Source organism: Cheilinus undulatus, linkage group 8, assembly GCF_018320785.1.
Source record: "Cheilinus undulatus linkage group 8, ASM1832078v1, whole genome shotgun sequence".
Taxonomy (NCBI): Eukaryota; Metazoa; Chordata; class Actinopteri; order Labriformes; family Labridae; genus Cheilinus; species Cheilinus undulatus.
The window spans coordinates 45,327,469-45,341,814 of NC_054872.1; the positions used below are offsets into that span (position 1 = coordinate 45,327,469).

Genomic DNA, 14,346 nt, shown 5'->3' on the forward strand with positions numbered 1-14,346 from the left:
ATTTTACAGGTTGTAAAGAACCTATTTCAATCACAAACATTTTAACAGGCCAAGTTCCATGTTAACATAGGAGCCTTTCTTTGATATCTCCTTCACAACCCTCGCATCCATTGAACTTGGGAGTTTTTGGAGAGTTTCTGCTTGAAATTCTTTTCAAGATGTCAGAATATCCTCCCAGAGCTGCTGTTTTGATGTGAACTGCTTCCCACCCTCATAGATCTTTAGCTTGAGGATGCTCCAGAGGTTCTCAGAAGGGTTGAGGTCAGGGGAGGATGAGAGCCACACCATGAGTTTCTCTCCATGTATGCCCATAGCAGCCAATGACACAGAGGGTTTCTTCGCAGCATGAGATGGTGCATTTTCATACATGGAGATAATTTTGCTATGGAAGGCAAGGCTCTTCTTTTTATACTATTGAAGAAAGTGGTCAGTCAGAAACTCTATGTACTTTGCCAAAGTCATTTTGCCACCTTCAGGGACCCTAAAAGAGCCCTCCAGCTCTCTCCCCATGACTCCGGCCCAAAACATGACTCCACCACCTCTTTGCTACGTCACAACCTTATTGGGACATGGTGGCCATCCACCAACCATCCACTACTCCTCCACCTGGACCATCCAGGGTTGCACGGTACTCATCAATAAACAAGACTGTTTGAAAATGAGTCTTCATGTACTTCTGGGCCCACTGCAACCATTTCTGCTTGTGAGCATTGGTTAGGGGGGGCTGAATAGTAGGTTTATACACAACTGCAAGCCTCTGGAGGATCCTACACCTTGAGGTTCATGGGACTCCAGAGGCACCAGCAGCTTCAAATACCTGTTTGCTGCTTTTTAATGGCATTTTAGTAGCTGCTCTGTTAATCCGATTAATTTATCTGGCAGAAACCTTCCTCATTATGCTTTTATCTGCACGAACCTATCTGTGCTCTGAATCAGCCAAAAATATCTTCACAGTACGATGATTACGCCTGAGTTTTCGTGAAATATCTAATGTTTTCATACTTTGTCCAAGGCATTGCACTATTTCCGGCTTTTGCAGCAGCAGAGATCCTCTTTCTTTTCCATATTGCTGAAACCTGTGGCCTGCTTAATAATATGGAACATCCTTCTAAAGTAGTTTTCCTTTAATTCAGCTCTCCTGGCAAACAAATTACAACAGGTGTCTGAGATTGATTTCAGTGATCCTAAGAGCCCTGAGACCCAATAACATCCATGAGTTTAACTGAAAAACAAAAAATTGAATGTTTATGACTCTAAAAAATAATTTGCATAATAATTTGGAACGCGGTGCATCTGTACTCCGTATTGCCAGTACTATGCAAAGGAAGTTGCAAGCAGCCTGCAACACAGCCTAAAAAATGGTCAAAGTAGAAGTCTTGCCTCTTATAAATAACATGGATAATCATACAGTAGAACTCAAGGGTGGCCAATCTGATTCCTTAGGTGGCCATAGTCACCCCCCGGGCTGCAATATGTATAACCATGCATAGAACCTGGAGCTACTGATGGCAGTCTGCATCTACATATCTTACATATTTAATAAGAAATACCTTAAAGCACATAATTTTAATATATAGTCTATAATTGTATTTTCTATACAAGCAGTCGTCTAAGGAGTTTTATTTAAAATAAGTCATCTAACACAAATAATTAACTCCTACACAGATATACTGACGTGAATATATATGGCAGTGAGCACCAAATATACACAAGGTTTCTTAAATCCTATTTAAAATGTGTGGCTAAAGATGATAAAATCGGATCTTCTTCTGTTAAATTTGATCAGTATTATTTTTAGACTCTCCTCCACACTAAGCCCTTTTTGTTTGCTTCCATGTCACAGGGATTTGTGTAAAACAAATTGCTAAAAACCATTTGCATTCAGTGGAATGAATAAATCTGTTCTCGTCTGTGTTGTACTGTATAATATCAGGTACATTTCCAAAAAAACAAATCCATCTCTTTGGAGTGGATGTCTCGTGTCGTTTTCATCTTCATCAATCAACTCCTGACACCTCGGCGCTCCATCGGCAGCTGTCAGCGTACGCAGAGTTTGTGAAAAACTGAAATTGTACCATCTGTTATCGTTTCTGTTTCCAATATTACAACATATTTTCCCCTAAAATCAAGGGAATCTACGTTTTGTACGACTTGATGCTCAGTTAGCAACGGTGTGAAAGTTCAAAAGGAGCAGACTTCTTCGCTACAAAGCACGAGGACGGATTGATTTCAACTTTTACAAGTATTGAGTGATGAATTTCAAATGTGGGTATTTAGTGATTCACAACAGAAATCTCTTCACATGTTCAACCTGAGGCACTTTTATTCCTGTATTCTGACTGTTCCTACAAGACATCAGAGAGCTTAAAGCCTCAAATAGTCGGGAGAGCTGAATCATAATTCCCTTACAACTGTACAGGGGGAGGCAAGAGGGGCTTTTGAAATGCAAAATGGTTAATTCCTCTTACAAATACACTCAGAGTCAAATACTTGGTTTGCTGAGCCACTGTTAATCCACATCTTATTGGGGAACTACGCAGACTTCAATCTTTCAACATCAATCCACAAGGGAATACAAGACTGAGGACCAAGAGGGAGTTTTGGTCTCTGTATAATACAGGGAAAAAAACATACCTTCTTCATCCTGCTGCTCTATTAGTCCATTTCATATTGTGCTCTCCAGTGAGCTCATTTTTCTATTGTGCTGATCTGACAGTGCAGGGAGAAATCCCTCATGTGAGTGTGGCTTACTGTCTGCAGCAGTGGGAAACTTCACATGTCTCACTATCTTCATTCTCTTTGTGGGGAAACAAAGTTTCTCTCGCATTCCCTTCAAAGCTTTCAGCTCCTACGCTCAGATTTTTTTAGTAAGGATACAGAACTTTTGTTGTATTACTACTGGTCCTTTTGTTGGATTTGGTTGCAAACTGAAATCTGGATAGAGTTGACAGTGGGCTTGTGACTTTATTGTAATGTGGGTGATTTTTATGCTAACCTTTAATTCAGTGGTTTAGAACAGGGTATACACAGGTAGAATATGAGAGTACACCCTAATTTCAGTCTCTAGATCAGTGGTTTTCAACCTCTTTTTGCCCAAGACACACCCAAGATCAAGCCAAAATTATAGGAACATAAAATCCACATCATCAAGTGTATAGCATTAGTTCAGGGAGGCCATGGAATTGAGCACGGCTATATAATTGAGATCAGCTGATCTCATGCAAGCCCTCATCAGCTGACAGTCAGCTGATCTGCTTTAAAGTATGCTTTTGACTAATCACACTCATGCTGCCATGTTTCAACTGCTTTAACCTGGCTGTGCTTTCCTGCTCCCTCTCCAAGCCACTTTTTACAACCCTCCTCCACCCCAGCTCCTCTTTTGCAGAATGGCCACATATGAATAACAGCAATAAGGGCAAATTTACAGCTGCAAATAAAGGCAATCTATTTATGACTGCAAATCATTTGTTTCTGACAACTGAACTTAAACTGTTGTATAGTTAAAGTAATTATTTGTAGTTGTACAAATTGTTACGGCACACCAAGACTTGGCTCAAGGCCCACCAGTGTGCCCTGCCACACCATTAGAGAACCACTGATCTAGAGTACTCACTTCGAAAACCCCCTTTCACATCAAGGCAAATGTAACTGAAAAGTAGTCAAAGTACGCTAGTCTAATACGTCATCATTTCTGAGGAATATGGCATGGTTAACTCAAAATGCATAATCATGTACAGGGGTTCCAAAGTATCCAGTATTTTGTTATACTGAAACCTGATGCCACAGTTGATTAAATTATTATTTTTTCTCTCATCAGTCTACAGCAGTGTTAATTTCATTGACAAAATCTGTTTGTCGACAGCCTTTTTTTTCCATGACAAAAACTAGACTAAGACTAACAAAAAAAGATCTGTGATGACTGAAACTGACAAAAACTAAGTTTAGTTTTTGTCAAAATGATAAAAACTAGACTAAAATGTAATTAAGTTTTTGTCTGACATTCAAAATCTGTGATATTTCTCCACTGTGGGTAAATCTGTCAAAATGCAATGCATTTGTATCTCTTCTGCCCCTCAGCTGTGGAAAGCAGGGGCCCCAGGTTTGGCAGAGTGCAGAGAACACACTACCATGATTTGGTACCAAATTTAGGTAAGAAAATAAATGCTTGGACTAAAAGTTTTTTACGGACTAAAAAGTTTTGAGTTCTTGTCGACTAAAACTAGACTAAAACTAAAAAGGGTAGAAATGACTAAAATGGGACTAAAACTAAAATGCATTTCGTTTAAAGAATAAAACTAAAACTAAAATTAAAAACAGCTGCCAAAATTAACACTGAACTACACTCAGTACCTCATCATGACACATTTTGTTACAAACTTATTTAATTTAATCAATTTATTTTTTTCCCCATCAGTTTTGATCACATTAACTTATTTTGACCTTCATAGTTTCAGTTGATAAAAACAACAACAACAAAAAATTTAATCCACTTTTAGTGGATTAATGGGATTACATTTTAGTCAAAACTTTCCATCAAAACATTTCTCTTTGCCTGAATCTGGTGCCAAATCATTCTTGTGTGTCAAACCTAGGATTTCATGGATTCTGAGTGTCTGGTGAAAACCACATTACATTTTTATCTTGTTTTAGTCTCCTGGATGAAAGCTAAACTTACTTTTGGTCAAAGTTTATATCATTAAAGGTATGCGGCCTAGTGTTAGTTGATGCAGGACACAATAGTGGTACACCCAGCCGTCGGCCCCCACTGACGGCCCCCACAGCCAATCACAGGTCTTTCTCTCAACACAGCAGCGCGTTTAAATATGACTTACTTCTCACTTCTCCCTGCTTTGATTAATGCTGATGCATCACACTGCTGCTGGCAAAGCTTAACCTCCTCCACCCCAGCTTCCTCCTTTATAACATAAAGCTTGTTGCACCCTCATATTCAGATTCATGCTACTGTGGAGTCATTGCTTTTGGAATAATTTTACTGTATTCAGTACACACTGTCATTAATGTAGCTATCCATATGGGGATTTCTAGATATACACGCTCTAGAAGAGCAAAGCATGCTGCTTCACTAAACCAGGGAGCATCTTCTCAGCAGAGTCTTCTCCACCAAGTAAAACTGTATACCCTTTTTGCAATAAAATGGTTAAATGTATGACGAGAGTGTTACTGACTGAACTATTTTAAACTAGTCCTAAACCCTGTTTGTACAGGATTAGTATTACCTAGGGACCTCTGGTAATCTGTGATGATGCAATTAATTACTGTCTGTTTTTTAAATCCTGCATGAATTGATCATGTCTGTAATTTGCAGAGTTATGAAATCAAACTATCATGAAAACAAGGTTTTTAAGATTAACACATGTAAGTGTATTAAATCAGGCATTACCTCATTATTCCCAGTTAATGTATGGATGTACTCCCAATACTCACTGTAGCTGCTGGATTTAAAAGAAAATCTACCAGCCTTTCTTGTTTTTTGTACCAGCACTTCTTTTTAACCAGCAGCATTGTGCTGTGACACATAGCTGTAATCAAAGTTTATTTTGATCCGTAGTAACAGGCTATTTTTATGAATGACAATTTTTCAGCTTCAGAGAAAACAATGACATGTTTTTGCTCTCACTCGTCAACAGAAAAAAAGGGTTTATTTTTGTTCTTTGAGTATTTTGTGATGGGTAAGAGCATCTACTGCAGCTGAATCAGCTGCATCTAAACTTCGACTGAGAGGTCAGACAATCAGTTTATTGTTTTTCAAGTATGAGCCCCAATGAAGAGTTATTACAGTCACAATGTTTTGCTGGAAAGTCTAAGTTAAACTTTGAGATCCTGTATATTGTCTGCAACAGGATTCTCAGCTGCGCATGAGGCTTCCCTGCTTTTATAATTCTGGACATCTGAGCTGTGTTAATTGCTGTGTGTGTGCTGAAAACACCTCTTTTCCTGGTATGGCTTTTTCATAATCAAGACATTTGAACAACATAATCAGCTCTAATTAGCTGTGATTTTCAATCACACAATCCATGGAGTTACAATATTTACAGCTGCTCCTTTGATTTCTCATCGCAGCAATAGCCTGCTTCTTTCAAACATATCTGACACGAGGCAAGCAAGTCCTTAGTTTGAACACACCTTCTGTAGGTGGGTGGATCTGGTGTGATGGAGATGCAAATCAGTGACAAAGAGTCGGGCCATTCCAGCACACTAATACTATAAACGGTCTATACTGACACCCACTCTGACTTAAGAGTCTTTGAAAAGTGAGCAATTAGGCTCTGCCTATAAAATCAGAAGAACAAGCAGAAGACCAGGATTTAATTTATGATTTCTCTGACAAATCCCTCTGTTCTGTTACTTCTATTTACCCTCCACTATGGCTGCTAGGTGAGCAAGATACCAAACACTGCATGAAAACGCGTGGTGGACAGTTAATTTACAACCCTGATTCAAGTCTTGCTGAGATCAATGTTTGAATTTAAGTAGTGATTTCTTTTCAACAAAAAAAAGGGAGAGGCAAGGATAGGAGAAGAAAGGAAAGACGTAGAATCAAACAAAAATCCAGTTTAAAGGAGTAAAGTACATCAAAAAGGGAGAGAGAAAGGAACAGAAAAGTGGAGTAATGAGGACAAAAAAAGACAAAAGTAGGAGGGCAGGATGGTGGGAGAATGTGAGACAAGACAAAACAAAACATGAGACAACAAAATTATATAAAATGGAAAAAAGATCAGACAAATCAAGATGAGATGGGAAAACAGGAGACAAAACAAGATGAGACAAGGTAAAACAAGACAAGATGAGACAAGACAAGATAAGACGGGACGAAAAATTATACAAGTATAGTCAAAATAAGGCAAAACAACATTAAATAAACCTGAAAAAGTGACAGGATGAGTCAAGATGAGGTGAGACAAAACAAGATGAGGAGAGATGAGACAAAACAGGACCAGACTTGACTTAAGGAGATGAGGCGAGACAAGACAAGATAACATGAAAAATGAGACAAGATAGGATGAAACATAACAAGACAAACCAAAATGGTTGGTAAACAGAGCAAGAAGAGACAAGACTAAATGAGATAAGATGAGACAAAACAGGACCAGCCAAGATGAGAAGAGTCAAAACAAGACACAGTGTTACAAGACAAGATGAGGATGGAAACAGAGCAAGATGAAATAGCACAAGACGAGACAAAACAACTTGAGGAGGGGCGAGATGAGACAAGACAAAACAGGACGAGGCAAAGTAAGATAATACAAGATGAGTACGGCAAGAGATGAGATCAGACAAAACATGAGACAAGATGAGAGAAAACAGGACCACACAAGATGAGAAGTGATGAAAAAAAACAAGATGAGATGAGACAAGATGAGGATGGTAAGACAAGCAGAGACATGACAAGATGAGACAGAATGAATGGTCAGTAAAGATGAGTCAAAAAAAAGGAAAATGAAAGAGAAAAAGAAGAGACAAGATTAGATAAGTACAAGAGGAGACAAAACAAGATGAGGCAAGATAAGATGAGACAAAATAAGACGTGCTGAGACAAGACCAGATGAGGCGAGAACAGACAAGATGAGGTAAAACAAGAGGAGCACAAGGAAAGAAGATGAGGCAAGACGAGAGAAGACGGAACAAAACATGACATCAAAATAAGGCAAGTTAAATTTAAATCAAACAAAAAAAAAAGAGTAAAGAGGAGATGAGATAAGACAAGATGATGCAAAACAAGATGAGGAGAGATTAGACGAGCTGAGACAAGTTCAGACGAGCCGAGGTGGGACAAGAAGAGGCAAAACGAGATTATATAAGATGGGCACGAAGACACGCAAGGCGTGACAAGAAGAGACGAGATAAGCATGATGAGACAGAATGAATCATCAGAAAAGATGAGTCAAAAAAAGGAAAATGAAAGAGAACAAGAAGAGACAAGATTAGATAAGTACAAGAAGAGACAAAACAAGATGAGGCAAGATAAGATGAGACAAAATAAGAAGTGCTGAGACAAGACCAGACGAGCCGAGGCGGTACAAGAAGAGGCAAAACGAGATTATACAAGATGGGCACGAAGACACACAAGGCGTAACAAGACGAGACAGGATGAGTCATGATGAGCCACGACAAGATAAGACAAGACAAAATGAGATGAGACGGGACAAGAAGAGCATGATGCTACCAGTCAAGAGAGACAAGATGGGCCTGATGAGACAAATGAGTCCAGACAAAACAAGATGAGACAAAACAAGATGAGATGGCTCAAAGAGAGGCTCACAGGAGGATGAAGAAGCTACAGAACAAACATAGGAAATAAGGAGGGTGACAAAGACAGAAAGAGGAGGAAAAATGTCAATGACCAAAAGAAATGATCAGAAACATTGAGGAAATTAGCAAACAAAAACAAAAACAAAAAAAAAAAGAGAGAGAAAAGAAAAAAGGAAAAGGAGTTTATGTGACGGGAAGATGAATTACGAGGGGAAAGGAGGAGGAGGTGGTGATGGTGGTGTTGTGTGATGGGTTGGGGGGGTAGAATAAAAATAAAAGCAAGGAACAAGGAAAAGAGCGGTGAGAAGAAGGAATAGAAAATAAATCTGAAGAGAGGTGAGAGGAAATGTGGAGACATAACGTTAGTAGAGGGAGCAAGGATAAATAAGAGAGGGAGAAAAGATGAAAAATGACGAGAGGAGTATAGAAGCAAGAAAAGATCAGAAGAAATAAAGAGCAGAGATATGGGCAGAAAAGCAGAGAGATGATGAGAAGAAAAGAATAAGAGCCGAGAAGTCAGATCAGGAATAAAAAGGAGAGGAATATAACAAGGACAGATGGGGGTGAAGAGAGATAGGCGGGTGAACAAAGAAGAAACAGGAAAATAGGAGGTGAGGATCCAGGTCTAGACATGTTAAAGGAAGGAGGAGGCAACAAGAGGAGAGGAAAATCTACAATGACATATTAGAAAAGAATAGACACCAGGTAGAAGACGGATTGGATAGGATGAAAGGAAACCAAACACAAATCAGAGTTAAAAGAGGAAACATGAGTAAAGGAAAGGAGCTCAAGCAGGGTGCAGTAATCCAGACTTTTAAGGAGGAAATCAGTAAAGGAGAGGACAAGAAACATGAGCTTCTTTCTCACAGTTTTCCTGATTCTGTCCAAGTGAACTGCAGGTTTGAATCATACCACAAATTCAACCAAGATTTTCTCTGTCAGCCTTCTTATTTACTGGTTGAGCTGATAAATTCATGATAAACAAGCTGGCATGATGGCACAAAGCCTGTGTCCATAGACAGCATTTTGTTGCAGCACCCACAAGCACAATTTCAGAGTGCTTCTCATCGGCATTTATCATTGGTTACTAAAGTTGACTTCTACTTTCCTCAATCGTTTCTGCAATGCCCCTTTAGACTGAGAGCATGTTTGCTGCGTGACGGCTGTGGCACATATCAGCTCTGACTTGTGCTATCACGTCTTCCATACCAGGCACACATCTGATGCATGTTGGCTGCAACTCGTCTTTAGTGATGGGTCGTTTGTGAACGAGCCGGTTCAAAGAGCTGACTCTTTTATGTGAACAATAAGAGCCGGATCCCATTAGAGAGTCGTTTTATATCTTTAAAACAATTATTATTTGTAGTATTATTATCATTTGTTTATAGATTGTGTGTGTCTTTGTATTTGATTGATAGGTAGGTATGATCTTTTATCCTCTACCACAGGTACACCATGCATTAAAGACTCGTGTCTGATGGTGTAACATTAATGTTTTAAGTCAGGTGTGTCATACAGCCCAGCCAGTGAGCAGATTTCATCTGACCCACAAGATGATTTGGGGAGACAGTAAAATCTGGAAAATTAAATATTTTCATCAATTTTACAAACTGAGCATAGTTGGAGTAAAATACCTTACAAATGTGAAAGGGAAATAAACAGCCTTTTCAATAGTATAAGATTTATAACTAATGTTGTAACAAAGAAAAAAATCTACCAAACCCAGATTTCCTTATGTTTTGTGCTAAGTTTATAAACAGCAGAACATGGCATTGATGTAAAAGACTCATGTCCTGGCTTTATTTTCAGTCACAGACCTGCAAAAAGATGAATTATACTGATTTCCCTTCCACCGTTGTTGACAAAGCTGGCACCAGAAATTATATCTTATATTATGCAACCAGTGAGATCTCTGTGCCCATAGTGGCACGACTTCATGCCTTTCTGTTTTCACTGTGAATATACCTAACCAAGCTTTGACATAAATGCTTTAACTGTCATTAGAGCATCAGAGATGCTTCATCCACCGTCTTGGATATATTGCAAACATTACACTTTTGCTTCTACAGCATCCTTTTGAGTCATGTTCTGCTTCTTGAGACACCATGTGCCCTTCACTAGGGAAAATCTTCTGTTTTGAGGCTCATTTGTGAAAGAGTTCTTGAGAACTTCAAAGGCAGACCATCCTCAACATTTCTAGAAATTGACAGTGGTGCAAAAGGGCAGAGGATAGATGAGAAGAAAGAATAAAAGAGCAGAGGAAATGCTGGGGGAAAAGAACAAAGTGTTTGGTGAAGAGATCAGAAAAAAAAGGAGAAAAGAGTAGGAGGGGAAATAAGAATAGAGAAAAGGAGAGAAGAAGGGAGTAGAGGATAGGAAAGAGGGGAAAGGTAAAGTAAAAGGAGGAGCAAGAAAAAAGAAGAGGAGGAGGGAGAGGAATAAAGGAGAAAAGGAGACTCGGTTGGCGAAGCAGAGGGAGCGTCTGGGGCGTCGTTATCAGCACGACCAGATTACCTACCTGTGATCTGGAAGGTGACGGAGAGGAGAGGGGGGACACTAGGCTTCTGCTGTCTTTGGGTCTGACCCGCTGCAATTACAGGGGGGGAGATAGCGCTATTAGCTACGCACACAGTGGGGAGACTGAAGCACTATCAAACAAACACAGAGTGATGGGAAACAGCACTTAGAGACACTTGCAGGCTAATGCAGCTCTAAGAGCAGGAAGGAGCCACAGACAACTGCAATTATATGCCTTATGAACATCTGTTTTTTATCATCTTTGGCAGATAAATTCACTTTTTGGCTCATTATTTTGGCATGGCCGGATCAGAGATGCGGGTAATCACCAGAATGGATTTATGGTGACCATGTAATCTCATCAGGTTGGAGATTTTGGAGTTAGGGATCAAAGAAATCTGATTAAAGGCCTTTTAACTTCTGAGCTTCAGACCTATTGAAGTTCTTTGACATTATTTCACTTGTTGCAGCTCATAAGCAGCTAATTAACTTGGCTGAATTCAAGTGTCAAATTGCGTTCCATCGTTTAAGGCTTTTACCAGGCATTTAAAAGGGTAGTTCAACATCTTACTCTTAAGTTCCTCCTATTTATCCTCAAAAAGGACCTGTTATGCTCATTTATACTTCTATCTTTACATTGTGGGAAACCACTGGAGAAGCTTTGCAATATTATTAGATACAAATTCTTTGAGAGTTGCCGTTACCTCACCTACTTTACTGTGACAATTTAAGATTCCCTTCACTGCACTTTGACAGGCTTGAGCACCTGCAACAGGTGACTTTATACAGAAATTATGGGGTTGATGTAAAAGTTGGTTTTCAGAACAGCCTAAAGCCTGAGGGTTTACTTTAGATGTTTACCTAATTCTCTGAAACTTTGGTCAAGTTTGTTATGAACCTCAGATATATATATAAAGGGAAATAAGAAATATGCATAATAGGTCCCGGTAATCACAGAGCCAAAATTTAGCTGCACCTTCAGATCCTGGAACCGCTTTTATCCTCATGCCATCAGTAAGCTAAGCTCATTTCCTGGAGTTGGAAGAATATGGGAAATCAACATTGAGACAATTATTGATCAGTGAAGTGCAATAACAAGTAACAACAGTACTTTGTAAAACAGATCTTTTCCAACCAAAGCAAGCAAAGGCCCGATTATCAGATGGGTCTTAAGGTTATCTCTCCAGATTACCCTGTGGTGTAACCTTGCAAAGCAGATGGATATGCCTGTTTCCATGTTTCTCACTGGTGAATCCATCTTACAAAGCTCCCGTCTGAACAGTCTGGGCCCGGTTAGACAGTGACAGGACCAATCAGCGTTGAGGGGCAGGACTTTCGGGCACAACGGAGTCATGACATAAGCAAGCAGCAACAAGAGGCTGGTGCAATTATGGCAGAAGACATTAGCGTGGATGCTGCTAAAGCGTAAATTTTTTTTAGGACTTGACAACATTTCTTCATTGAAAGAAGAACAAAGAACAGCAGTGAATTGTTTTCTTTTCAAAGATGACAAAAGTCGTGTACTGACTGGATTTATGCATGTTGCATGTTTCTACAGTATCTCAGAAGGGACCAAAAAACAGCTCCACATTTTTTTGAATTCCGCTGTTTACCACAGTTTACCTCCAAAAGTGAGCATTGTAATCTAAAATTTGACCATTAGACATTACTAATGATTTCCGATTTTATGCACTGCACCTTTAATGTTAAGATTGCGTTGTTTTAACTCTATAAGGAACTTAATTTTCGTATGAGAAGAGCTGAGTGAATGACCTTGCTTGCCTATATTTTTTTTGTTTTTAAAAGTTCAATGATGCTGCTATTATGTTTTATGAACATGTCACCTAGAAGAAGTGCCTCATTTTTTGGCTCAATGCCTTTCCTGTAAGCACTGAATAAACAAACCTCATTCTTTAAATAATTAAAAAAGCCTCCAGTGTTAATGCTAAACAAGACTAAACAGCTGTCTGATGTAACTCTGTGTTGTTGCAGATGTCAGAGAGGCACTGATTATTTGAATGCAGCTCTAACAGAGACAGAAAACTGCATTTCTGTGCATATTTATAAAGCCAAATGATAAGTGCCTTCTTATTGATGTTGCTTCTTGACTCCTGAAGCGGTCAGCAGCTCTAACCTTCAGTCTAATGGTCACATCATGGATGTAATTCCACAAACTCTCTCTCTCTTTGGTAAAAGCATTATCAATGTTATTGCTCTCTCATCATGGTTTGAGTTACAGGGTCACCTTGTGCTTGAGTGTTGTATTAGTATAAAGAATTTAAAACCAGGATGAAGGCTCATTGACCATGTAAGCTCATGTTTTATGGGCTCATTTCATTGCTGATGTAATTTTTACTTGTGGTTGGTTGTTCTGTTGTTCTTAGCGTAAATCTTTTTGTGCTGCTTTCGTGGCTCCCTTGGAACAAAGATTTTCTGTGGGAATACTCCTGGTCAGATAAAGGTTAAATAAAATAAAATGTAGCAACACTTCTCACTGTATTCTTTGAAGTAGCAAACAACCACGCTTATTATGCCAAGAAAGGCTAATTTCAGGGATAAACTTGCTGTTTAACCTTGTGTTCATGTTTACATCTTGCTGTGTCATGAGTGTAATTGTAAATATACTTGCCCATATGTGACTGTGTGACTGGAGGAAGCCTCTAGAGGGCACTCGAGAGCTCAGGCTGTATACAACAGCTTGAGTGTGTGGGATGTAAACTAAAATCCTGGCAACACTTGAAAGGGTTACTATTGTGTTAATTCTAAGCTTGGAATTACACTAATGTGGGCATCAGTAATCTATAGTAACATCAGATTGATGACCTGCAGACAAAGCACTCTGTCAGTGGATGTAATGGTCCTGGTGTTACGGCAGAACAAGTGACCATGTATCTAGTCACATTCAGCTGAACACGTCCACAAATATGGTCAATACAGCAGCTGAAAACAGAAAATATCCCTGCATTCCCTAAGGACCATAAGAATCTGACCCCATACACAAGTCCAAGTCTGCAGTTGATCTCAGCCTTTCGGTCAAAGGATCGATGGATTGTGCTGCCAAGGTAGGTAAACTGCTCTACAACTAACAGACTTCATAGACAAAGATTTAGTGGCAGTATCCAAGGCATCTCAAAATGCCTGGATCTTTGTTGTGGCCTAGGAGACATGCATTCCCAATGTTTCAGCCTCCTTAATAGCACATTAAGAGCCTTCACAAGGACATCTACAGTCTCCACAAGGATTGCAACATCAGTGGCAAAGTCCAGTTTAGTGATCTGGACATCACCAAATGACTCCACAGTTCATTACCCCTTATCTGCCCCATTATCCAGTTCATACAGGTACTGAAGATTGAGGGGATAAGGCACACCCCTGCCTCACCCAACTGGAAGAAGTCAGAGGCGGAGCCACCACTCTTCACAGCACTCTCTGTACCAGAATATAGGGCAGACATCAGCTGGATGAGTGAACGTGGGATCCTGCAGAGCTCCAGAATCCTCCAGAGGTCATTTCTACTCACTGAGTCAACATTGGCGGCTAGCAACCCTCTGCTGAATT

At 39.6% G+C, this 14,346-nt stretch overlaps 1 protein-coding gene across 2 annotated transcripts in view; it reads right to left on the bottom strand.

Moving 5' to 3' along the window:
• LOC121513348 (thrombospondin type-1 domain-containing protein 7A) overlaps nucleotides 1–14,346 on the bottom strand; it is a 365,219-nt gene that overhangs the window by 212,906 nt on the left and 137,967 nt on the right. Inside the window, exon 5 of one of the 2 annotated variants that reach the window (XM_041793043.1) lies at nucleotides 10,790–10,858. The exons of the other annotated variant lie outside the window; for it this stretch is intronic. Coding sequence (XP_041648977.1) covers nucleotides 10,790–10,858 — 69 coding nt within the window. The remainder of the gene's footprint in view (nucleotides 1–10,789; nucleotides 10,859–14,346) is intronic. 2 annotated transcript variants of the gene reach the window in all.